The following is a 25,599-nucleotide window of genomic DNA, read 5'->3' as shown; positions in this document are numbered from 1 at the left end:
GGAGCCCCGGAGCCCAGGACGCGGGGATGTCGGAGGCGCCGCCGCCGCCCGTTCCCCGAGGAGACGCCGCCTCCGGGATCCCCGGGCATGGTGCGCGCCCGGGCCGGCAGCTCCCGGAGAAGACGGCGCCCCCTATGGCCGACCCCTGTGGCCCGGGCCGCGCCGCTCGAGCCCTCTAGGCGGCCGCAGGGCCCCAGCCGCTCCGCCGCCGGCGCTCCCTCGGAAACCATGACCTCCGGCGCGGGCCCATGGAGCCATGGCCTATAGGGTCCTGGGCCGTGCGGGGCCACCTCAGCCGCGGAGGGCGCGCAGGCTGCTCTTCGCCTTCACGCTCTCGCTCTCCTGCACTTACCTGTGTTACAGCCTCCTGTGCTGCTGCGACGACCTCGGCCAGAGCCGCCTCCTTGGCGCGCCTCGCTGCCTCCGCGGCGCCAGCGCGGGCGGCCAGAAACTTCTCCAGAAGTCCCGGCCCTGCGATCTCCCGGGCCCGACGCCCAGCGAGCCCAGCGCTTCCAGCGCGCCCGCCGCTGCCGCGCCCGCCCTTCGCCTCTCCGGTTCCAACCACTCCGGCTCGCCAAAGCTGGGTACCAAGCGGCTGCCCCAAGCCCTCATTGTGGGCGTGAAGAAGGGGGGCACCCGCGCCGTGCTGGAGTTTATCCGCGTGCACCCGGATGTGCGGGCCTTGGGCACCGAGCCCCACTTCTTCGACAGGAACTACGGCCGCGGGCTGGACTGGTACAGGTAAGGAGGGGAGCCCCACTCAGCGCGCCCCGGCTCCAATCGGCTCCGTCCTCTGAGCCATCTCCTGCGCTTTCGCTTCCCCTTAACCCGGCTCGCTGAGTGGGCTCCGGTTGACACGTGAGGGGGTGGGGGAACTCTAGCAGAAGGATTTATCCAGAACTTCCCAGTGATTGTGCAGACGGGCCCCGGTTTCTTGAACGGCGAAGGACAGTTGGCTCTGGAATCGCCGGAAGGGAAGGGAGATCTCTGGCCTGACCTCGGGGCGAGTTGGAGGGCTGGCTCCGTGTCCAGCGTCCGGGGTAAAGCCGAGTGCCCAGGGAAGGGGCAGCCAGGACAGGTGCTGCCGGAACACAGCCCTCTCCTGAGTCTCGCCAGATCTTTCCTGGCATTTGACGGACCCAGAGAAGGGAAAGTCCGAAGAGGGCCCCCTCGCGGCAGGGCTCTGCGCTTGGGCGAGGTCCCCGGAGTGCAGGCCGAAGGAGAGGGCATCCCCTGAGGTGTGGGCATGACAAAGGTTCCTTCTGGAGTCTCATTCTGAGCTCCAGGTATTTGCTGCTGTATCTGGCCTGAGACTCCCAGTCACTCTGACCCTGAATTAGTGTTTTTGAATAGTGGAAAGGACCCTGGATGTAAGTCTTGGCTCCGTCACTTAGCTTGAGCAAATTCCTAAAATTCATTGCGCCTTGATTTTCTGGTCCATCACAAGGATCAGGAAAAGTCCCTGCCCTGTGTGCCTCTCAAGGCCTTTCTAAGCGCTCTAAAAGTGTCAAAGAGACACTTCGCACTGGGCGATGCTTCTAAACCAGCAGCCAGGGTGTGGAATTTGGAATACTTGTAGGCACCTCAGATGAAGGCTGGCTAGGTGTCATAGGGGCAACCAGTCATAGGCAGACTATCCACTCCCCCACTGCACTTCCAGGGATGACAGTCACCCAAGCTGGTGGTGTCTGGGAATAGCCTGAAGCTTCTGGAAGGTAGTAGCCTCCACTGTTCAGTGCCCATTTCCCTCCCAAGCCCTGTATGGTGCTGAAGTGTAGGACTGGCCCATGTGTGGGCTGAGCAGGGCATCCCTGGGGGTGGTGTAATGTATGTGGTCCCCATAAAACCTGGGTCACAAATTTCTCACCATTTGCCTGATCCCTTGAAGACTTGCTAGAAATGTCTGCCTAGTAATGGAACTGGGGAGGGGTAACATGGTAGCTGACACAGTAGCTGAGGCTATTCTTTAAAAATTTTATAGAAGTAAACCCTCTAGGGAGTAGAAAGTCATAAGCATGTTGGATAAAGGACAACTTCATTAGAAGGAGGACCCCACTGGGCTCATAATAAGGACCCTGGATTTGTAAGAATCGGGGCAACAGGGCCAGCTTGTCCCCTTTGCCAGGGAGCCCTGGACTGCAGTGGTCATGGCTTATGGGACCAGGGGTGGGACATGCCCCTTCCTCAGGAAGCAGACACACAGTCCATCTCCAGTGGAGTGCAACAAGGGCACAGCTGGTCTGTGGGTGGCCCCAGCACCGTTATGTTGGCTCTATGGAATAGGGAGGGTGGCACAGAATGGCAGGTCTGGTGCTTTCCAAACTGTGACCCCCAGGCATCCCATCTGGGTGTACGAAGTATTTGAGGACAGCGTCTGAGCCAGACTGTGGGGTGGGAGAGGCAAACACATCTAACAGCAGAGCACAATGTGGGTCAGCCATGGCCATACTCTAATGCATGGCAGGGTTTCCTCGATGGAAAATCTAAAGATCATTATGAAACCCTTTGCCAAAGTGAAGTGCCTTTTAAGTGCAAAATAGCAAAATTGTGAGCATTGGCTTTAATTGAGCCCTCCACTAAACACCTATTCCCTGCACCCAGCCCCTGCACTCCCTCTTCTGTGCTCAGCCACCAAACACCATACCTCAGGCTTCCTTCTCGGAGCCTGTGTCATTCAGGGATGGCTGCTTTTTATTTTTAACCTTGGCATGTGTGATTCTAAGCCAGCTTAGCTGTGAACCTTAGAGATGGGAGCCGTGCCTTTTTTTTTTCTTTTTTTTTTTTATATAGCACATTTGGATTCTGCTAAAATTCTCAACTGAGTCTTGGTAGGTTTTATTTAACATCAAGCATGCTGACAGCTCCACTTCTCTCTCTACTCCCCGCCCCCCCCCCCACTTCCCAGGGTCTGTCTTACCGTCCCTTTCTCCCTTTATATTTCCGAAAGAACATTTAGCCTGCAGGTCTGGTACTAACAGCCCCATCCCCATCACTTCCCCAGGAAGGCTAGGAGCCTGTAGCATCAGGAGGGGCTGTGTGATTTGTGCTTATTTGGGTTGCAAATCCACAGCCCCAGAGCCCAGGGTTTCGGGTGTGGATGGTCATTTCTGCATAAGATAATACTGCCCCATTTGGATGCTGTTTCCATAATTTCCAGAACACTTCTCTGTATGTGTTTTACCCTTTATTATCACTCAATATGCATTAGTTGCAGAAGTGATGGGGATAGATGGTTTTCTTTAAAACCCATGCTCCCACTTTATTCCTGAATTCCATGACTTAGGACGGCAGGTGGCAAGATGCTTCTCTCTCTGCCTGTTGCCCTTACCATTTCACAGATGTGAAAACTGCAACCCAAAAAGAGAGCATCTGGAATGGGACCCAAAGCAAGCTGATGAAATTTAGGCCCAAAAGTCATTGGCATGCACTGTCCCACCAAGATTTACACACACACGCTGTGTGTGTGTGTGTGTGTGTGTGTATGAGCTCATGCGTGTGTGCATTTCCAGCCAAGCACTCTAACCAGTGTTCTACACAGCTTGCCACCATAAAGCCAGTGTCCACTGGGTAGACATGGCCAAAGAGCCCTTGCACCTATTGTAGGGGACTGTGTTTTCCAAAGGTAGAGTTGCAGAGTTGCAGGCAGTAGATCTCATTATGATCTGCCCACCTTGAAGCCCCTGGGGATAACCTCCCAGGTCTGGAGGCCCCAGTCAGGTAGACAATGGAAAAATCATAAGGAGAGACTTCTTTCTGTGAGTAAGTGGAGATAAACCAGGAGGTGACAAACGGTGCCTGAAGGCAGAATGAAACAGCCAGAGAGGCACCATTGGCCAGAGACCAGGAGACAGAATCTGCACCTTCCTTACCCCCAGCCTGAATCCTCTCTTGGAACTAGCCCAGTTCAGGCCACCCTAGGAAAGCCCATCACTGAAGCTTACCTCACCTCTGCACCTGGCTAGCTTCCCCTCTCCCAATTTGCTTCATATACAGAAGAGTCCTGGCCTTAAGTTCTGCTTTCAGCAGCTGGGTGTGCAGGGTGGGGTCGGCTAGCTGCTTGGACAGGGAGGCAGAGTGATACCATGCTACCAAGGGACCCAGGACAGGACCTGCTGTCAGAAGGCAGGAGATAGTCCCCTATGCTGGGTAATTGGAAACAGACTGATCTTCTTGAGTCCTGGCTTCCTTGTCATAGGATGGCGCCTGTGGTAACTATCACAGAAGGTTGTTTTGAAGAATGAATGAAACCCTGTATATGAAAGTGCCCTGGAAAATTCCCTGGTGTATAAAGATAAGACAGTAATGTTATCACTGTTACCACTATGACTACCACTACTTCACTAACACTCCTTTTACCACCATCAGTACTATTAGTATTAAAACTATCAGTTTCTTTCCCCACTGCTGTTACTACATGGGGCTGAGGAATTAATTAATTGCTGGAAAAGTAGTTTCATGAATGCCTGGGAAGGGTCCTGGCCTTAAGTTCTACTTTCAGCTCTGCTTTAATTGTCCTTTTTCCCCTCCCTCCCTTTCTTCTCTCCTTCCTCCTGCATTGGTAAAAAGTCATTTCTCATTTCTGGGTGTCAGTTTGCTCACCTTTAAAATGAGAATGATACCTGACAATGTTTGTGAAAATGCTTCTCCCAATCTAAGATTATATTCGGGATGCATCAAAGGTTGAGTATGAGACAGTATTCAGGGCCTTCATCTTTCGTAAAGAGACATAAGTTGTGCATTGTCCAGTAGTTTTTAAAGTCTTAGGGGAAGCTGAATTTTGTGTAAAGTGTCCTCCGTTTTGCTAGTTTTCAGCGACTGGGGTTTGGGGGTGGCAGTGTGAAGAGAAAGTGAATCTTCTCTAAATGCATTGAAATGCCAACAAGAGCAAGTTAATATGTGATAATTGACTCTGTGCTCTGGTGTCAAAATTGTGATAGATGAGCCTGTTCTGTACATTTTAGACTCCATAAGTCTGGTTATTTATTTGTTCAGTGGCAGTTGTGTTCTGCGGGTGGCGTAAGGCAAAGAAGACACAGCATTTGCCCTAGAGGCAATAGTCTAAGGAGAAAGAGAATTAAAAGCACAGAATAAGGTCTATCACCCTATCCGGCTCATTTCAATCAAGAAATCAAATTTCAAGAGCGAAGCCGAACTCTAGAAAGGCAAACTTTAAGAAGAAATAAAAACAAAGGCAGAAGGCAGGAGAAGTAATGAATGTGGAAGGCTTTACCACCTTTAACGAACTGATGGACACATGGCACAGATGGACCCGTGCTTGCCGTGTGCACAGATGTGGGTGCACGCACAGCTCACACGTGGGCACCCGCACACACAATTCCAGTGTCTGTGCAGACACGTCTTCATAAGGAGTTTTCCTGCTTCTGTCCAGGAGGATGTCACACACGCTGATTAAATGGATCCGCTGAGTCCATAAATCCTCTGTCCGCCTTGTAGGTCTCTGTCAGCCTCGCAGCAGCTGGAGATATAGTAGTTAGTTTCAGCACATGTACAGTTCTTGTCAGGCACCGAGGAACATTCAGGATGGGCAAGAAGGACTGTCATTGCTCAAGGAGGCTTTTTGAAGAACTGGCTTTGCTTCCCCCTAGAGCTGGGTGGGACAGTGGAAGAGCTCGGAATGAAGACTGGGCTTTCCCCATGGCCTTTGGTATGTGGCTATTTAGCGGGGAAAGACCCAGACCAGCCCCAGTGCTATTCACCCGGCACACATTGTTACATTTGTTTTGGATGTTAAAATATTACATAGATTCTAAGAAGCACATTTTCTTTTTCACCTTTTAACATCTCTGAAATTAGGATGTGTCTAATGATTGATGGGGTCTTAAGTCCTTGAGATACGATGCTTCCATATTGGATGGAAACTCTCTCCCCCAGAGATGCCCTCTGCTCTGGAAACTCACTGGACCTTACAAAGGGCCAGCAACTAGGTGGCAAATGCCTTGCCCAGCAGGGAGCCCCTAAGACCCTGTCTGTCTCTGCAGCCAGCAGGGGTCTCTCCTGATTGGTGAAGGAGCTGTACCCATTTTAGATTTTTGATTGTTACCCATGCCATTTTCTATCCTGAAATGAGGGGAAGTGTGGGTTGACAGCCACCGGGAGACAACAAGATGCTCTGGTGGTCATGTTCTTCACGGGCTGCTGTTCTGCCCAGATATTTGGAGTCATATCCCAAGAGTCCCTAACAGGCTCAGAAAATGCTTGATGCCCAACAGGTGCTTTTATCTGCAGTGCTTGCTTCTGTTGCATGCATCTGGCGCGCAGGACTGTAGAATAGTTTTCTTCTCGCTGGTTAGACCTCCACCCATCATTCCTGAATGATTGAGAGACCGAGTGGGCGGGGCGGGGGCGGAAGCACACAGCTCCGGATTCCGATCTCCTGAAATCAGTGCCCTTGGAGGGCAAGCCCTCTCTGTGAGCGAGGGCTCGGCTGCGGGTGTGGGGCGGGTGGGTAAGCTCGCTGGCTGTGAGTCAGGCTGGAGGACGTCTGCAAGGTCACGCAGTTTACCTAAACCTGTGGGACTCTCTCTCCCCTCCAGAACTAACCCCAGGGTGGGTTAATCCATTTATTTGTCAAACGCCTACCATTTGCCGGAATCAGTGCCAAGCTGCTGTAGACCGGCTCTGCTGCCACTTTGTTCTCCTAGTGGGCTGCACGGATGGGCTGGAGGGTTTTGTAGTCCCTGGGCAGCTGGATGAGGTGGGTGAAAGCCACAGTGATGGAAATAACTTAGCATTTCAGAGGTAATTGCTGCCTGTGAAGCTCCACAGCTGGGCTGTTGGTCCGATGCTGCACTCACGGGGCTTCCTCAGAGGATAACGGCATAGAGAGAGAGGGGCAAGGGGTTACTACTGAGCTTGTGCTTCCAAGGAACTTGGGCCAGATGGACTGGTTGGGTTACCCGGGGCTTGAGCATCACATGATTTTCCGGACACAAGTCCACTAGGAGTGGCTTCCCAAGCTGTGAAGTCAGCGGTGTTAATCGTGGTTCCATTTCAGTGCTCGTGGCCACCGGCTCCCACGAGTAAGAAACCCAGGGTGTCTGCTCTGGGTGGAGGCCCAAGGACCTCTCACTGCTGTTCTCTGAGAGGCAACATCACGCCCACATCTTCGGAGGGTAGCATTTTCCAGGCTTCAGTCATTTTTGTACCGCCTCATATTTGCCAAAACCTGGCATGACCTCTACTATTATTTTCTTAATAATTTGTATGTTTACGTTTACATTTTAAAATTATAATTTTTATAAAGAACTGGGTTGATTTTTCTTCAGTGTGTACATTTTAGAATAGATAATGTGTTCCCATAGTGCAGACTTCAAAAGTGACAAAGGATATTCAATGAAAACCATTCTGCTCCTTCCCACTCTGTCTCTCCACCACGCAGTTCCTCTTCCCAGAAGCAGTCACGGGATCCGTTTTTGTGTATCCTTCTAGAGATGTGCTGTGCATTTGTAAACCTAACAGCCATTATGCAAATGTAGTCAAAATACATATTTTTAGAAAACAACTTTATTTGAAAACCATCTTAAATGGAAAACCAGCATCACTTGCCATAATTAGAGAGTAATTATAAAAATAAGTAGTTTGAAAACAAACAGTGCTATTGAATTTTTGCTACTGAAAGTGGCTAGAATGTTCCAAGCCTGTAGCCTGCTCTATCTTTGTTTAAAAGAGGACGTCAGGGGATACTAAGAAGAGCAGTTAAAGAAATACTAATATCGGACTTCCCTGGTGGCGCAGTGGTTGAGCGTCCGCCTGCCAATGCAGGGGACACGGGTTCGTGCCCCGGTCCGGGAAGATCCCACATGCCGCGGAACGGCTGGGCCCATGAGCCATGGCCGCTGAGCCTGTGCGTCTGGAGCCTGTGCTCCGCAACGGGAGAGGCCACAACAGTGAGAGGCCCGCGTACCGCAAAAAAAAAAGAAATACTAATATCAATGTGAAACATTTCTCCTTAATGTAATCAGAGGAATGAAAGTGAAGTGGAAAAGATAATAAATTTTCTCACCAGTAGGTCTAATGCAGTATCTAAAATTACTGAGATGAGCTATGCGCCAACATCATAGGAAACACTACTAGTCTGCAGAAAATCCAGTGTAGGTAAATCCAGTGATGTGTCTAGCGTTCAGATTCCTTTGATGTGTTAATGATTGGAAGAGACAAGCCAAAGGAAAACTCAAAACAAATATGAGCATTCAGAAAAGTATTGCTGCTTGCAATATTTACAAAGTAGTCTAGCCCTCAGAAGAACAGGATTCCCTGAATAAAGGGTATAGCAGGTATTTAAAAGAAAAAAAAAAAAACCCACAAGTTTACTGTTGGTTTCATCACTGCTTTTGCTGGTGGAAAATCAGCGGTCTCCCCCATGAATATGGTATCTCCGTAGGTCGTTACATACCTGCAGGCATCAGTGTTACAAAAGTCAAAAGTAAAGTTGTTTCCACTAGGGACTTGGCAACTTATGTGAAAGGGGCTCAAAGCTTTTTTCTGTTTTTTGTTTTTTACATTTTGAGGCTCATGTGAGAGAGGATGTCTTTTTGAAATCTCAGGATGCAAAGTCCTTTTTTTCCCCCTCTGCGATGCATGATGTGAGGCTTAAACATAACGGCAGGGCAGGGTGTCACTCTTGCTTTCTCAGACAGTTTGATCTCACTGTATAAAGAGGGGAAGACAATGTCATGTCTTTGTAAATATTTTTAGCTGCGTAACAGGAGCTCCGATGGGGAAAATTGTCCTTGGGACTTACCATATGTTGTCAACAGAACCCATTTAGAGGGTGTCTGTGATAGCAGGGCTCCACAAGCTTGCCTTCAGGTGGGTAAGTAGTCATCGACCCTGATGAGGCGGTGGCTTCCTGCTCACTCAGGGCCCCCAGGTCTTGGTGCTCACTGCGGGTAATGGAATCCCAGACCCACCCTAGGCCTGGTGGAAAAAAGAGCTGGCATTGAAGCAGTTCCTCAGGGAGCACCAGAAAGAGGGAAGGAGGGCAGCCCTGAGTTCATGGATGAGATGAACTCAAAATAGAGATCGGAAGACAGTTTCAGCACAGTGATTAAAAGCTTGGGCTCTTGAATCAGAATGAACGAGTTGGAATCTTGGTTCTACCACGGAGTGTCCGTCCACCAACAAGTGCCCCAGTTCTATCTGCACACGGGGACCTGCCTTCTTGCCTACATGTAGGACTGAATGAGTGATATCATGTAAAAGTGCTCAGAAAATTTCTAGCATGTGGAAGGTGTCCAACAAGTGTTGGCTGTCATTATCGGTGGTTGATTTTCTCCTCATTCCTTTATTGAGCTAAGTGCTAAGAACCTGAAGGTGAATAAGACACAGGTCCTGCTCCTGGGTTCCTCCGAGTTTGATGGGTTATGAAATGTTCATGGGCAGTTTTTACGCAAGTCAGAGCTGATGATAGGAACCATAACAGAGGTGCAAGCAGAGCTATTGTAGCATGGGGGGGAGACAAAATCCGACTGGGGGAATTTTGGAAGGCTTTCTGGAGGAGATAGTATGTTATTTGGGTCTCAATGGGCAGATGGGATTTTTGCAGGAGGCGGGTGAGAGGGGTGGCCCTATAGGGATGCTGTTTCTAAATACATTCACTGCACAATTTCACTTCTGATTACAGTCAAATCAGAAAATAAAGTTTTTTCGAATCACTTTAGTTCTGCATGCATTTATTGACTACCTACTGTATGCCAGGCACTGTGTTAAGTCCTAGAAAAATTAAGATACAAAAGAACCCTCCTTTAAAGAATTGAAGGCGCAGACAAGTCCAATAACAAGATATGCTGAGAGAGAAAGTGCTCCTGGCATATGGGGTCACAGGAGGGGCCCCCACTCAGGGTGGGTCAGAGAGACTTTCCAGGGAGCTGATGCCTAAGCTTTAGGACGTTTGCAGTGGCTGTTTCCTCCGCCTGAATCACTCTTCCCCCAGAGCATCCCTAGATCTGGCTGCTTCTCATCCTGCAGGTTCCAGCTCACATGTCACCTTGAAGACGCCTTCCTTAGCTACCCAGTCTAAGCTGACTCACCTTCCTCATTACCCTCTATCTCTTGTCTCCACCTTGGTTTATTTACTTTTTACTTCTTATTGCAATTTGAAATGATCTTGTTCATTTTTCTTTTTACTCACCATCTCCCCCACCAGACCGAAAACTCCGGGACAGCAGGGATCTTGTCTGTCTTGTGCATGGTTGCCTCCCCTGAGCTCAGAGTGGTGCCTGGCACACAGTAGGTGCTCAATATATAGTTGTTGAGTGACTATGCTTAGGTGTACAGGATGACTAGGAATTGGTGAGTCTGTTCCAAGGCTACAGACTGGCCCCAGCCTTTCATTAGGCTTTTCACACGTGGGTCTCGGGAAGCTGGGCGAGAGAGTGCAGGGTGCGGTGCTGGTGACTCAGCCACCCCTTCAGCAGATATTTAGCGAGCATCTGCTCCATGCCAGGTACTGTTATAGTCCCCGGGGAGAGAGCAGTAAAAAAAAAAAAAAAAAAAGCAGACAGGGCTTCCCTGGTGGCGCAGTGGTTGAGAGTCTGCCTGCCGATGCAGGAGACACGGGTTCATGCCCCGGTCCGGGAGGATCCCGCATGCCGCGGAGCGGCTGGGCCTGTGAGCCGTGGCCGCTGAGCCTGCGCGTCCGGAGCCTGTGCTCCGCAACGGGAGAGGCCACAACAGTGAGAGGCCCGCGTACCGCAAAAAAAAAAAAACAAAAAACAAAAAAAAACAAAAATCCCTGCTCCTGCGGTGCTTACTTTCTATGGGGTGGGAAGGAGATGGTCAATAAAGAAGTAAGTAAATTATATCGATGTCCGATGGTGACAGGTGCTGTGGGAAAGCGTAGGGAAGGAGGATGGAGAGAGCTCGGTGGGCAGGGAGCGGGGCACTGCGATTCTAGACGGGGTGTTTACGGGAAGGCCTTACAGAGCAGGTGATGTTGGAGTAAAGACCTGAAGGAGGTGAAGGAGCAAAGCATGTGTGATCTGAGCGAAGAGCACTCTAGGCAGAGGGAAAAGAAATGCAGAGGCTCTGAGGACAGCAGGGGCTCTGGTGTGACTGAGGGAAATCTAGGGGCAAAATGGCTGGAGTGGCCGCAGCAAGGAGGTGAGTTATGGGAAGTCAATTCAGAGAGGTGGCCAGGCCCCCACTGAGATCCATGCAGGGCATTGCAAGAATATTTTTTTATGATTTGTTTATTACTTTTTAAAAAAGTCTATGCTGTGTCATGCACCAGTGAAAACTGAGAGATCCAAAATGTTCCCCTCTCACTTTTAGAGTTGAAGAAACTGGTCTTCTCAGAGACTCAAAGATTTGACCAAAGCCACCTGGCTGGGGAGCATCAGAACTGGGACTTTTGTTTGTTACAAACAAAATTAAGACCCGTAGTATAGATACATAAAGCACAATTTTCAATCCTGCATTCTCTGCCTAATAGTCCATCATTAAGATGTTCCCACACCATTAAATATTTCCAAACCTTGATTTCAGTGTCTGGGTCTCATTCTATCATGTGGTCCCGTGGAGGGCTTACCCATTCCCCTCTTCTTGGACATTTAGTTGCTGATCCCCAATTTCTTTTTCTATTTAAATAACTCTTCATTGCCTAGATCTCTAATTCTTTCTTTAGTGTAGAGTCCTAGAAGTGAAATTACTAGGTCACAGTGAAGAACTTTTTTAAAGGCTCGAGATGCATACTGCCAAAATGGTCTCCAAAACACTGCAAGAATTTTGGCTTCTACTCTGAGCGAGTGGGGAGATATACTGGATGGTTTGGAGCTAAGCAGTTATATGATCTGACTTATATTTTAAAAGGATCTCTTGGGCTGCTTGACAGAATCAGGGAAACTGATTAGGAGGCTTTTGCAGTGGTAACGTTGGAGGTGTGAGAGGTGGGCAGGTGCTGGGTACCTTCTGAAGGTACAGTTGCAGGTTTTGCTGATGGATTCATAGGGACCAGGTACGAGAGGGGAGGCAGGGAAGATGCTGGTGTGATGATGACATCTCTTAAGGGCTTGCTGTCTTTCAGACCCTTCCAAGTGACAGCAGGCTGGGGTCTGAACCTAACATACTTCCCAATACAGCCCCTGGCTTGACGGGCCAGCATCTACCTGTAGGTATCCTTGAACTAGCCAAAGAAAGGGACGTCATGTTCTACTGTAGCTTGGAGGCTGCAGGGTCCCCCCCAAATTGGTGAGAGATGGAAGAGTCCCTCTTGCTGGAGGTCTTCGAGGCCCTTTTTATAAATGCAGTGTTCTTAGGTAACCTCTTGAGATTTTTGAAGATTGAATTAGCTTTGCTCCAACCCAGAAAAGGCACGTGTCACTCAGTGTGTGTATCACCCAGCTTCTCATTCTTGTTCCAGCCTCATAAACATGCCTGGCAAGGGAGCTGCCTTGATGGCATGCTAGATTTAGGGGGCTTACGTGTGGTTTCTTTCAAACAGAATTGAACACCATAATGCCTTCCCCCAAGATAATCAGGATCTGAATCTCCCCACCTTCGCCAGAGCTACTGGAGCATGAGGAAATGTTCTCTGCCTTGGCAGCCTCTTTGCAGTGCATTTCTGCTTTGATGGTTTTAATGAAGGTATGAAATCATCCAACAGCTTTCATTTTGCTCAAGTGAGATGGCTTAAAGTGGAGGTAGCATTTCCCAGGATCAATCCCCATTTTTAGAAGTGGCTGGTTAAACTCTGCAGTTTATGGCCACTTCTGGCTGAAACAGTGTGGGATCTGAATTATTAATTCTGTGAGAAATGAGTTAAGTCACTGCAAAGCTCTGTGGTGACAAAATCCCTAATACTTTAAGGCCTCTTTCTCATATTTTCTCTAGCACGAACATCTCTGTTAACCAGAAATTCTTGGGCAACTTGGCCAAATCTGTCTGACCGTCATTCTGTCAGGAGGGAAAGAATTTGACTTAATTCAATTGTTCTTTCCTACCGAGGATGACAAGGAGGAAATAGGCACAGAGACTTGGAGAGGCACTTATTTCAAAGCTATTTTTTATAGGTACTCAAACTTGGACATGATTCACATGTCAACTGTGCAAGCAAGGTCATCTCTAAAACATGAACCTCTGAGCACCTCTACCCAGTCCAGGTGGCTGGTGCCCAGGGAAGTGTGTAGAAGGATGGAGAGCTCTGAGCTGCTCTGATTATGGCACCGGGAGCTGGGGGTGGTGACCCAGCTGCAGAGAGCTCCTATCCCCTGGAGAAGCAGTTTGGAGCAGTGATGGCATCGCAGACTCAACATCCTATAGGGACTCTGTGGGCATGTATGTGAAGAAATGAAGTGGGCTGTGGGCCATTAAGGGGTGGGGGTCCACTTGTCCCAGTAGTCAGTCCCTAACAGACTTTTTGCCATCCTATATTGCCAGATCTTCTAGGTTTTTTAAAAATTTATTGTAGAAAAAGCTTGAAGTATGGCATTTTTTAAAAATGTGAACTCTCGATTTATAATTGTGTTTTACTGATTCACACCTTTTATAGAACCCTTGTGGACCAAACAGAACATGTTTATGGGCTGGATGCCACCCATAAGCTGTCCTCTCATCACCCTGAGAGGGTGGGCCTTAGATGCAGGCTCTACGGCTTTCTAATCCTGCCTCTGCCACATGATAGTTGTGGGGTTAGCTGCTACCTTCTTAAGCTTTGGTTTCTCCTCTATAAGATGAGGGTTCCCCTTCCTGGATTGTGCTTGGAGGAGATATGACCATCACTAAGATGATGGGAATGCCTGGAAGACAAAAGGCATAATATGGATCTTTGTCAAGGTGAGGAAAGCTGGGGCCTTATCTGTTGGGCCAATGGGGAGGAGAAGAATCTGGAACCAGGATGACTCAAGGTTGGAGAAACCCATTTGGTTGTAGAACTGACCCCCAGGGAGGGAGCCAGCAATCCCCACTGCTTCTTATTGTCATTCTTGTACATGCTCACAGAGTCCCTGAGGATTTTGAGTTTGTGATGCCACCACTGCTCCAAACTGCTTCTCCAGGGGATAGAAATTTTCTGCAGCTTGGTCACTGTTCCCAGCTCATAGTGCCATATTCAGAACAGCTCAGAGCTCTCCATTCTTCTACACATTTCCTTTGGCTTGTGCAGAGAGGCTCAGAGGTTTCATGTTTTAGAGATGACCTAGCTTGCACAGGAGGTGAGAGCCTCTCTGATTGGGTGGTTTGGTGCATATAGAAGTCCAACCTGGAGAGTGAGGTCTTGGTTGCATGGAGAGGCTAAGGGATGGGCAGGGGTGGACCATAAAGATCATCCTGGAAAGACTTCTCTCCAGCCTAGTTGGCACCTGCAGAACGACAGGGGAACAATGGGACGGTGGTGCAGAGGAGACTGGAGGGAGACGGGTATGATGGAGAAGAGAAGACAGCCACCCCTCAGGAGGATGAACTGTGTCATTTCTGACACAATTCCCTTTAAAGCCAAGCAGAGCTTTGATATGGAGAGAGCTCCACTGGGTTGGTTGAATGATGAGTATTGAGAGTCTCTGTGTGTGAACCATTGGTGGAAGAGCTAGGCAATCATCCAGGTTTGTCTTGCCTCTGGGGTAATCTGTCAACAAGCTTCTCCAATCATACAGTCAGCAAAGTTCTGTCTAAAATCTGACACATTGTTTCCCAATCTTCAGTCCTTTGGGTGCCATCTACAAATACTTTTATAACCTTTACATGGTGTTAAAGCCCACTCATAATTTTTGCTTTAACCTATTTACTTAAACATGAAACTTTATATCACTATCTTAAATGAGAATCATCACTTGCCAGAAACAGAAAGTGGTCATAGAAACCAATGCAGTAAAAACCAAACAATGCAATTAGACTCCAGCCAGATACTGTTGCCTGTGCCACATTCTGCCTGAGGCAGCCTCTTTTTTCTGTTAAAGAGAGAGATCAAAATCTGTTAGGGAGGTGTTAACATCATAGCACCTAAGACTTTCTCCATGATGTAATCAGAAGATTTGAATAGAATGAAAAAGGAAAGATGATTATTTTGTAATGATGTGATTAGGTGTCATTTAAAGGCATGACTATGTGCCACCCAAATATTTTTTTAACCAGTAGTGGTACATATCTCACACTTCGGGAAATGCTGACCTACCCACCTGGATCCTTCTTGCTTTGATGTCACTGTATTATCTTATCATACTTGGTTGTCATGGTCTATCAACAGCTTGGGAGGGACTGGCTGACATTACAAAGTCTGGGTGGTTTAAAAAGCTGTGATTTCAATTTAAATTGCAAATTGATGGGGCATCATGGGAAAAGCAAATACAGACGTGAAGAACTGAAGGAAAAGATCCAGCTATGTAGTATTTTTAGATCTTTTTCTCTGGACCGATTTTGAATAATTTTTTTCTGGACTCTGGGTTTGATAAGACCAATTACCTGAGGGCTACCCAATTGACAATTCCAACCTAAATGGCCTATGTAAAATCTTTATTTACTGTTCCTTAAAAAAAGCAAACAAACAAACAAAAAAAACTGTGACTTGGATGAAGCTCTAAGGCATTATGCCGAGTGAAAGTAAGGTTACGTACTGTATGGTTCCATTTACATGACGCTCTCAAACAGGCAAAACTAAAATGATGGAGAAGAAATCAGTGTTTGCCAGGGTTTAAGGCAGGGGGAGGGTGTGAATATAAAGAGGCAGACAAGGGAATTTGCGGCGGGTGCACGGTGGGGAATGAAGCCCTTCTGTGTCCTGAGTGTGGTGGTGAATCTATACCTGTGTTAAAATTCATAGTGCTTAACACTAATAAAAGTCTATTTTCCTGTGTAATACTTTTAAAGATAAAATTAAAAAGTAAAGCTTTATTTAAAAAATATCCATGATTGTAGAACTCGGCTACTGAAGGGCCATCCTCTATCCCTAATTCTTTTTTGTTGTTGTTGTTTTTTGCGGTACACGGGCCTCTCACTGCTGCGGCCTCTCCCGTTGCGGAGCACAGGCTCTGGACGCGCAGGCTCAGCGGCCATGGCTCAAGGGCCCAGCCGCTCCGCGGCACGTGGGATCCTCCCGGACCGGGGCATGAACCGGCGAGCCCCGCATCGGCAGGCGGACCCCCAACCACTGCGCCACCAGGGAAGCCCCCGAAAGTTTACATTTTTATATGTGTTCTGATTATTGACATATTTGGACTTTTTTCTATCATTTATTTTGTTCATTTTCATTGTTTCTTTTTTCCTCTTCCCCTGACTCTGCTATTTGAATTGTTGGAGCTTTCTTTATTCCTCCTTTTCTTCCCTCTACTGGGCTGGAAGTTATACAAGCTAATTCTGTGCTTAGTAGTTACCTTTATATCTGACCAAACAAAGCCTTAACAAAGAATAACTTAAAATGCCGTGACTCCCAACCTTCTCTGCCCCAATTGACCATGTTATGGTTGCCTAGTATTTTATTCCACTTTCTTTTGTGGTTTTTATGTTTGTCAAAGTCATATGTCTGCCTTGTCTAAACAGTTAAATGATATCATGAGGCTCATCACAAAAACAACAGCCTACTGCCCGTCTCCCCATGTTCTGATGTCCACTTCGTGGAGGCACCCAATGTTGATTCCTTTGGCTCCCTCTCTGTCTGTCCCTCCATGTTACTAAATAACATGTTTCTATTGCTGTGTCTTATACATCACAAAAAGATAACCTTGGGAGTTAAAACTGCACCTCTCGGGCTTCCCTGGTGGCGCAGTGGTTGAGAGTCCACCTGCCGATGCAGGGGACATGGGTTCGTGCCCCGGTCTGGGAAGATCCCACATGCCGCAGAGCAGCTGGGCCCGTGAGCCATGGCCGCTGAGCCTGCGCGTCCGGAGCCTGTACTCCGCAACGGGAGAGGCCACAACAGTGAGAGGCCTGCGTACCGCAAAAAACAAACAAACAAATAAACAAAACTGCACCTCTTAATTACTCAGGTAAGTGAAGAATTTCAAGACTGTAATTGTGCAATATGTGGAAAATAATGATCATGTGTACAATACTTGCTGAAACTAGTCAGATGTAGTCAAAGGTCTACTCCACGGCAGCCCAGCGTCTTTATTAAATGAAGAAGATGAATTGACTAAGGACTCCACCCCAAACGTTGGAAGAATGATAAAACAAATGTAAGGAAACAAGGAAGAAATCATTGGGAAAGATAAAAACAGGAAATGAATCTAGGAAAACAGTAACATTGGTTTAAACAAAAAACCCAAGAACTGATTCTCTGAAAAAAATCAATAAAATAGACAAACATCTGTGGTATTTAATCAAGAACAAAAAAGAGCACAGATAGGCAAAATTAGGAGGAATGAGAAACAGAGTAGAGCCAGAAGGTTTAAAAATATCTGAGAAGGGCTCAAGCATCTTTATAATGCTGAAAAAGAACTAGATAAAATCGAATGCGTATTTCATCCTCATAAAACACTTAGTGCATCTTAAAGATACTTTTTCTCATGATTTTAAAAATAATTTTTAGCATGACATCCTGAGCTCACGTGGGTATCATTTCCCCCAAACTCTATCTGCTGATGAATCACAGAAGTGCTAGGTAAAGCATAGATAATTGATAAAAGAGTTCAAGTGTAACAGCTAAAAACAAAAAGCTTACCTGCGAACTGTAGAAAGAGACATCGCCAGGGGCCACGGAGGGTGAGAACAGAATGGTAAGTGGCAGCTGCTGTTGCTGAGGGCTTTATTTCTAAGTAATTATTATTAAATCATCTCATATAATGTATCTCAGTTGAAATATTACATTTGATATTGTCCGTAAGCTTCATTACTGTATTCACAGCATACGTCTGTGTTTACTGGTGCCAGTATTCACCTTCCTTCCTCCATTAATTTATACCTTTCTTTAGTTGTTTGTTTTTATTTATCTCTCAACCAGTTGGAGAACTTTTATCAATAACTTTTTTTTAAGTTAGTCTTTTAATTTGAGCCCTTTGGTAGGTTTAAGCATATCTTTCTGTTTTTCTCACACATGAACAATAATTTGGCTGAATTAAAATTTTTAGGGCAAAACCTTTAAAAAAGAAAACAAAAACCCTTCTGAAAATAGCATTCTACTGTCCTGTGGCGTGTGTGTGTGTGTGCGTGCATGAGTGTGTGTGTGTGTGTGTGTGTGTGTATGTGACAGAAGAGAAGTTTGATGTCAGCTGCTCAGTAGTGATAGCTCAGCCGTAACTTTCAAGTCCTCCAGTTTTTTAGATTGAGCTTGGTCTAGACAGAGGGTCCCATCTTAGTCTCTCAGTCCCATCTTAGTCTCTTGCTAAAAGGCACCTATCAGGCCTTTGTTTGCTCGGAATCCTTCAGACCAGGCTATCTCCTCCAGGAGGGTCCCTGAGGCCCAGCGCCAGGGCAGCCAGCCATTCCCAGGGCTCTGTGCTCCACTGTGTCCAGTCAGTGCTGACCTGGGGTGGCTGGGAGATAGCTGAGCCTTCCTAGACTAATGTCTCCAGCATGGTTCTCCTGGGGGAAGCATGTGATGCTCAGCGGTCCTGAGCCTTGAAGGAAGGAAATCTTAGTCCAACAGTGGTGTCAGAAGAGCTCTGGTCTTGGGTTAGGAAGCCCATGTTCTAGGGTTAGGAAACCCATGTTCTAGTTCCCACAAGTTCATCAACTTGCCTTTGCTCTTGGGTGGACGACTTGTGTACCTTTAGTGTCAGTGTTTTCATTTGTAGAATCAGGGAGTTAGACTAGGTTTGTGTAACCTGAGTGGAGAATGTGCCATAACTAGGTGGTTTGGGGTGATCCTTGAGGTGATTTGGGATGATGTATACTCATGTTACACACATCAAAGTTCATGGTGAAAACATGCCCTTTTCAATACCCATTCCTCATTCCAGTTGAGTCAGGAGAAGGTCTGCTTGGTGTTCATAGCTAACACTGCAACGCTACCTAGTTAGAGTTTAATCTTTTTTTCCTCTCTGTACTTATTTTTACGGTTACCTACCATTTGTGGCAAGAGATATGGTTTTCCATTTATGGTGCTAACAAAGTTTTTTTAAAACTAAAAAACTATATGTTTATGTAAGCAAAAAAATGAGTGGATTTTAAGGAGAAATAGAAAGTAAACAATAGCGCAAGAATGTGGCCAGGATTGTGTGGGTTGTACCTGAATGACTGAATTTGGAGAAAGTGGGCTTAAAGCTCCTTTGTCTCACTCTAGAATCTCTTTGAGCAAAAATCCATCATGCCTTTGGGACTCAGGATGCAACATTCCATGGCCTGGGATTCTGAATGATCCATGTTAGATTCCTTTGGAAGGTGTTCCCAGCAGACCCACCAAGCATCACCCTTCAGAATCAATATCCTCTGCAACGTTGGATCAAAGAGGCTTTTTTGACAGTTGGTGGAGGCTCCTATCTCTTACAGCAGCTGCAGAATGAGTCCTTAAAAAGCATAAATAACAAATTGCCTCTTTGGTTGCTTTGACATCTTTGTTTAGTTCAATCCAGGTGTGTTGTAGCTGAATAGTTTGGGCCAGAGTCCTTGCTGGGGAGAAAATTGTTATGAAAAGCTATCGATTAGGTGTCCACGGCTGCTGAAAGCCAGCAGTGGAGGCTCCTGGAGCTGTATTTATGAAAGGGCAGGGGTCATTGAGAAGTGCAAGAATGGGATTGAGAGAGGAGACAATTTGTTGAAAGGACAACGGCGTATGCAGGATGCAGGCAGGCGACCACTGCAAATCCAGTTCTTCCTCGTTCCAGGTGGCAGGGTGGGTGGTACAGGGTCTGCTAGGGCAGCGGTCCCCTACCTTTTTGGCACCAGGGACCAGTTTCGTGGAAGACAGTTTTTCCACGGATTGGGGGGCTGGGGATGGTTCAGGTGGTAGTGCGAGCGATGCGGAGCGGCGGGGAGTGCCAGAGGAGGCTCCGCTCGCCTGCCTGCCACTCACCTCCTGCTGTGTGGCACGGTTCCTAACAGGCTGCGGACCAGTACTGGTCTGCAGCCTGGGGGGTTGGGGACCCCTGTGCTAGGGTGTGTGCCCTACTGCCATTTGCAGCCTTGGAAAGAGTCCGGGGGATGCTTTTTCTTCCTATAAGATCCTGCCTTGGTCTCATTACCCCGGGACTCAGGTATAGCAATGCTGATCTACTGTTTTTACCACAGGGTCCCAGTGCTGCCCAGCCCCGCCCTATGGTACCCTTCACTGCCCAACCATGAACGCCCAGCCCACGCTTCCTTGCGCAATGCCAGCTGGCACTCTCACCCCATCTGTGAACTGCACTAAACTGTGATGATCACAGTGCATCCCTACATTGCCCTTAGCAACCCTGTGTAACACACTCCCTCACTACACTGAATGTCCTCAAACATCTGTGTGTTACTGCAAAATGAAGCCCAACCTTGTCCCTGGCCATCTCCTCTGTGCCTGGAACGGTGCCTGGCACCTAATAACATTGATACCTGTTTGTTGAATGAATCAACGAGGGTTTGTAGCACCTGAGCAGGGCAGGACTCAGCCTCACTCACAGGCGCCCACTGAAACCACATTGCACTGCTGATTCACAAGAGAATGAAAAGCTTCTCAGGAAATCTGGAAGGAGCTCTTGAAAAGAACAAAATTGTAAGTAATGAAGGAGGAGAGGTACAATGTTCCTTTCTGCCTATAACTTTAGAATAGTTGTAATTGTGAATGGCCTGTCAATCACATTTGATAAGTTAAATCATACTTTAAAGCAGTATTTCTCAATGTTGTTTTCTTCTTGGCACAAAAGCTTTTGCATGGGTAACTTCTACAAGTTATGTGAAATTTTCTTTCCAGGGTAGAAGCCACTCCACTCTCTTTTTTCCAACTCAAGGTAGCATATTATATGCTTTTTTTTATTTTAGATGACACACAGTTTTGTCCCCTTTCACCCGAAGATTCCAATATGCCCCATACCTATCCCTCCTGCTAGTTAGAATTAATGTCTTAGGCGCTTCTAACTTCATTTTGCTCATAAATGTCTCCAAGAACATGATGAAAACTATATTCCCATTCCCCTCAAATTTATAAATATGTACCTGCAACATTTTGCAGAATTCATCTTACTGCAAGGGAAACTGGCTGCCTTCAAGTCCATGCACTATGAATGTGATGCTTGCAAAAAGCATCTTTTTACCTCAGCTTTTAAATGTAAAATAAATGGTCATTTTCTAGAAAAAAAATGCTCAAAGTTGTGCAGAATAAGACAAAAAGTAGCCTTTAACTTTACTCCAAAGGAAGTTTCAATGATGCTGCTACCAGCGTTTAGCTGGTACAAGAAGCTGAGATTGTGGTGCAGTGCGCATGTCATCTTTGACATCAAATCAATCATGACTTTTGGTTTTCATGGCGATGGACACCTGACTTACAAAGGCAAGTAGAAGCAAGTGAAATCAGAGATTCAGTGGGTTGCTTTGCCCAGTGAGAGTGGCCTGGTGTCAAGGAGCACAACATTTCCCCAAGACTCCTTAAGTTGCATTCACACCACATCATTTCCTTTGTACTCATGTCGGGGAGGTCACCTCTTGCTCAGTCTGCATATTCTTTGCTTGGCAAAGAAACTTTATTCTTTCAGAGATGTCGCCTGCTTTTGCAATTACCCAAAGGAGCTCACAAAATAGGAATTCTTTGATGGTGTCAGAGTGCATATAAGAGGTGAAAACGAGCTTCTGGCCGCCCTGGGAGGGAGCAGCGATTTTGTCCACCTGCAAGTCCAGAGAGAATGGTGCAGTTATCATTCCCCTCATGACCTGCCTCATGCTATTAGGAGAGACATCAGTGGTTCTGGAGTGGGTGACAATGTCCTACCGAGGCACGTCTTACATTTCTTCCACTGCCCCACACCGTAAGCCGCACTGGCTCCTCTCCTTCAACTACTTTGGACGTTAACTGTAATACTCAGATGTTTTCAGGGGCTATTCTTATAATTTTAACTTCATAGTCTACAACCTGTCAATATTTTACCTTCTTCCCCCAAAATACAAGAACCTCAGCATACAAATCCCTATCACCAGCCCCCATCTACTGTGTTTTTGTCTAGGATTTTAGTTACACCTTGTTTTTACCAGCCCACATGCTATTATCATTATTACCTCCTTTTTTAAAAACAGGAAACTTCTCTGTAGATCTATCCAGAGGTTTCCTAATTCCTTTGGTCACCATTGCATCTTTCATCCACTTCCTCCTTATACATTCACTTGCTATCTACTCAAGTATGCCCTTCACTAGTTTTTACTAAATTCTGTCAATATCTTTTTTTTTCTGAAAATGTCTCTAGTTGCCTTCACTCTTTTTTTTTTTTTTTTTGGTATGCGGGCCTCTCACCGTGTGGCCTCTCCCGCTGCAGAGCACAGGCTCCAGACGCGCAGGTTCAGCAGCCATGGCTCACGGGCCCAGCCGCTCCGCGGCATGTGGTATCTTCCCAGGCCGGGGCACGAACCCGTGTCCCCTGCATCAGCAGGCGGACTGTCAACCACTGCGCCACCAGGGAAGCCCCTGCCTTCACTCCTGATTAATAGTTAACTCAGTGCAGAATTCTAGGTTGGCAGTTATTCTCCATCAGATCCTGCAAGATATAATTCCAGCATCTTCTGAACTTTCGTATCATTGTTGATAAATCTGCTCTGAATCAAGTTGTGATTCCTTTATAGGCAAATATGTCTTTTATCTCTGGTTGCTTTTCACTATCTCTTTGATGTTCTGTAATTTCACTACAATGTATCTAAAGTATGGATTTGTTTTATTTTGATCCGAACATACTTTGTTTCCTAAATCTGAAGATTAATGCTTTCTATCAATTCTGGGAAATTCTCAGCCATCATCTCTGAGTATTTTCTTTCCCATTGTCTATTCTCCCTTCTTCCTCCTAGGTCCTCCTGTTAGACACATGTTGTACCTTCTAATGCATTTCTCTCATCTCTTAATATTCTCCCCTCTTTGCCTTCTTTAATCTCTCAGTGTCAAACTATAGAAAATTTCCTTTGTATTTTTTCATTTGTTGGAGAGTATTTGTTTTTAACAAGAGAAAGGCTCACTTTGGAAAGGTTAGAACTTTTACCAAAACTAAGATTTGCCTGGTTTTTCCCCCATAATGGACTACTCTTTCATTCATGTTTCTGTTTTTTTTAAATCTCTTTAATTATGTTAAACATATTTATTTCATAGTTTCTTTTAAATGGCTTTATTATCTCAAGTTCTTGGGAACACCCATTCCCTTTTTGTCATATCATCTTACTCTCCATTATGATGGATTATTTCCTGGAGTGTTTTTTAATTTTTAAGTTTCAAGCTCATCTTAGTGGGAATTGTTTCTGCCATGTGAATACTATGTGTCCTGGGTTGGAAGTGTTTCTACTGAGTGGCTTTGCATTTGCTTCTGCTGCACTGGGACAGACTTTTGTGTTAATTTCTTGCTTTGGAACTCCTGCACCATGCTCAACACAAGCTCAAGGTTTGTTTTTCAAGACTTAGTTTTTCCTCCCAGAACCCTGAATAAAGACAAAGTTCCTTACAGTTCCCCTGGGCCAGTGGGACAAATTTCTCTAGTCTTCCTTCCCAAAGATGACAACCCTTGCAAGTTTCACAGCTCTATATAGGGGTCTTGATTCCAGGTAACCACCTCCCATGAGCCTAGGGTCACACCTTCAGTCCTTCTGAGGGCATAACAACTCCATCGACTAAGGCCTATATATGGTCTGTTACCTCTATGGGCCACTGTGGCATCATTCTAACTATCAAAGTTCTCTTCATGTCTGCCATTCAGGGATTTCCCTTTCTTTTTTGTGGACTCAACTATGTATTTTTACTGTAATATTTTATCTAGAATTTCTATTGATAGGAGAGTCCATGTTAACTCAGGCTACTTTGCTACAGGGCCATATGATGTCTCTTTAATTATGGCTGTATTTGCTTAACAATACTATCAGCAACTTAGTAGGATGTTGAAGATAAGGCTTTTTGATAAAGCAAATTCAACTTTTGGTAAAGTTCCAGTCTTTTTTTTTTTTTTTTTTTTTTTTTTGATGTGGACCATTTTTAAAGTCTGTATTGAATTTGTTACAATATTGCTTCTGTTTTGGGTTTTGGGTTTTTGGCCCCGAGGCATGTGGGATCTTAGCTCTCTGACTAGGGATCAAACCTGCACCCCCTGAACCAGGAGGCGAAGTCTTAACCACTGGACCGCCAGGGAAGCCCCCTCCAGTCTTCTCAAATTGAGTTTTCTTCTCTTTAACAAAAGATTTTTATTGTCTGATTTCATTTCAGGGTGCTCAGGTGTAAACTGGTCCTTCAGCTTGGTTGCTGCATTGAGCCAAGGGGTCCAGCTAGCTCTTGTTAACGTATTACCGACGTTGGACAGTGATGTTCCCAATCTCATTGCAAACCTTTTGTCTTCCCACCTTTAATGCCTCCCATGTTATATGCTTGGTCTTACTTTGTACCCTCATGTAATCTTAGTAAGATCCTGGACCAAGTCACCTACTTGTTCCGTATCACCCACAGTGCCAAGCACGTAGCAGGCAGTTTAAAAAAAAAACCTGTATGCTTATATGAACTCATTTGTAATTGGAGATATTAAAATTAAAACAATTTGAGATACCATTTCACACCTATTAAACTAGCAAAAATTAGAAAAATGCTATGTGTCAGAGTAGATAAGAGGGTATGAGAACTCTCGGGCACTGCTGATGGGAAGGCAGACTGGTGTAATTCTGTACAGCGATCTGACATGACTGTCAAATTAAACATATCAAAAGCTCCAGAGTTCCACTCCTGGGCAGATAGCCCAAAGACATCCTCACAAATTTCCGTAAAAAGACGTGTAAAGGGAAAGATACTGCAGTGTAGTTATAGAGGTGGGGAGCTGGACAGTCTCCATCCCCAGGAAAGGTGGTAGACAGGGGTGGGGATGCACAGGTGGAGTCTCCTGCAGCCCTCAGCATCAGCAGATAGATGAACACGAAGCAATACAAATAGACCTTAAAAGTAGAGCGCCGAGTGAACAATGCAGGAAAAGGAATGAGATATTCAGCGTTTATGTAAATTTTTTTAAACCTACATGCCAAACAATATACATTTTACAAGAACATACTCAAGCAAAAAGATATCCAATAAATATATGAGGATGGATTGCCTGTGGGAGAGGGGAATGAAGAGAAAAGCGTGTACATTAATTAATAAATACATAAGAAAGGGGCTGTCACAGACCAATGATGATGACAAGCCACAGAGCAAGGAGTATGATTAACTCTCAACACATGGTGTTCAGAAGAATAAATAAAAAAGAAACATTTGTTCAGTTGGGAGTCTCATTTTCCCCTTGAATTCTTGCCTGATCAGGCCAGCCTTGTGTGTTTTCTAGAATCCTGTAATTATTATTTTAATATGTGTCCTTTCCTTCCAACTCAGTGATAAGCTCTTTAATTGCAGGAGTTATGTCTTATTTGTTGTTATATGGCTGCCGCAAGATGTAGTTGAAAGAGGATGGATTTGCGGGTCAGATGAGCCTCTTCCACTGACTGTGTGACCTTGGGCAAGGTCATGTTATCTTTCTGGGCCTCAGTTTCCTCATTTGGAAAACAGGGGCGCCAAGAACTTTGAGGATTTTTACCAAGACTAAATGAGGAAATATGAAC

General features: G+C 46.2%; 1 protein-coding gene across 1 annotated transcript in view; it reads left to right on the top strand.

Moving 5' to 3' along the window:
- Window positions 1-256: 256 nt before the first annotated feature.
- Window positions 257-25,599, top strand: part of HS3ST2 (heparan sulfate-glucosamine 3-sulfotransferase 2) — a gene marked incomplete at its 5' end in the record, with an annotated part of 93,647 nt that continues 68,304 nt past the window's right edge. The window contains one exon of the mRNA XM_081256199.1: window positions 257-741. Coding sequence (XP_081112325.1) covers window positions 257-741 — 485 coding nt within the window. The remainder of the gene's footprint in view (window positions 742-25,599) is intronic.

Source organism: Mesoplodon bidens (assembly GCF_964165515.1).
Source record: "Mesoplodon bidens genome assembly, chromosome: 15".
Lineage (NCBI taxonomy): Eukaryota > Metazoa > Chordata > Mammalia > Artiodactyla > Ziphiidae > Mesoplodon > Mesoplodon bidens.
This window is presented reverse-complemented; position numbering and strand designations above follow the sequence as displayed.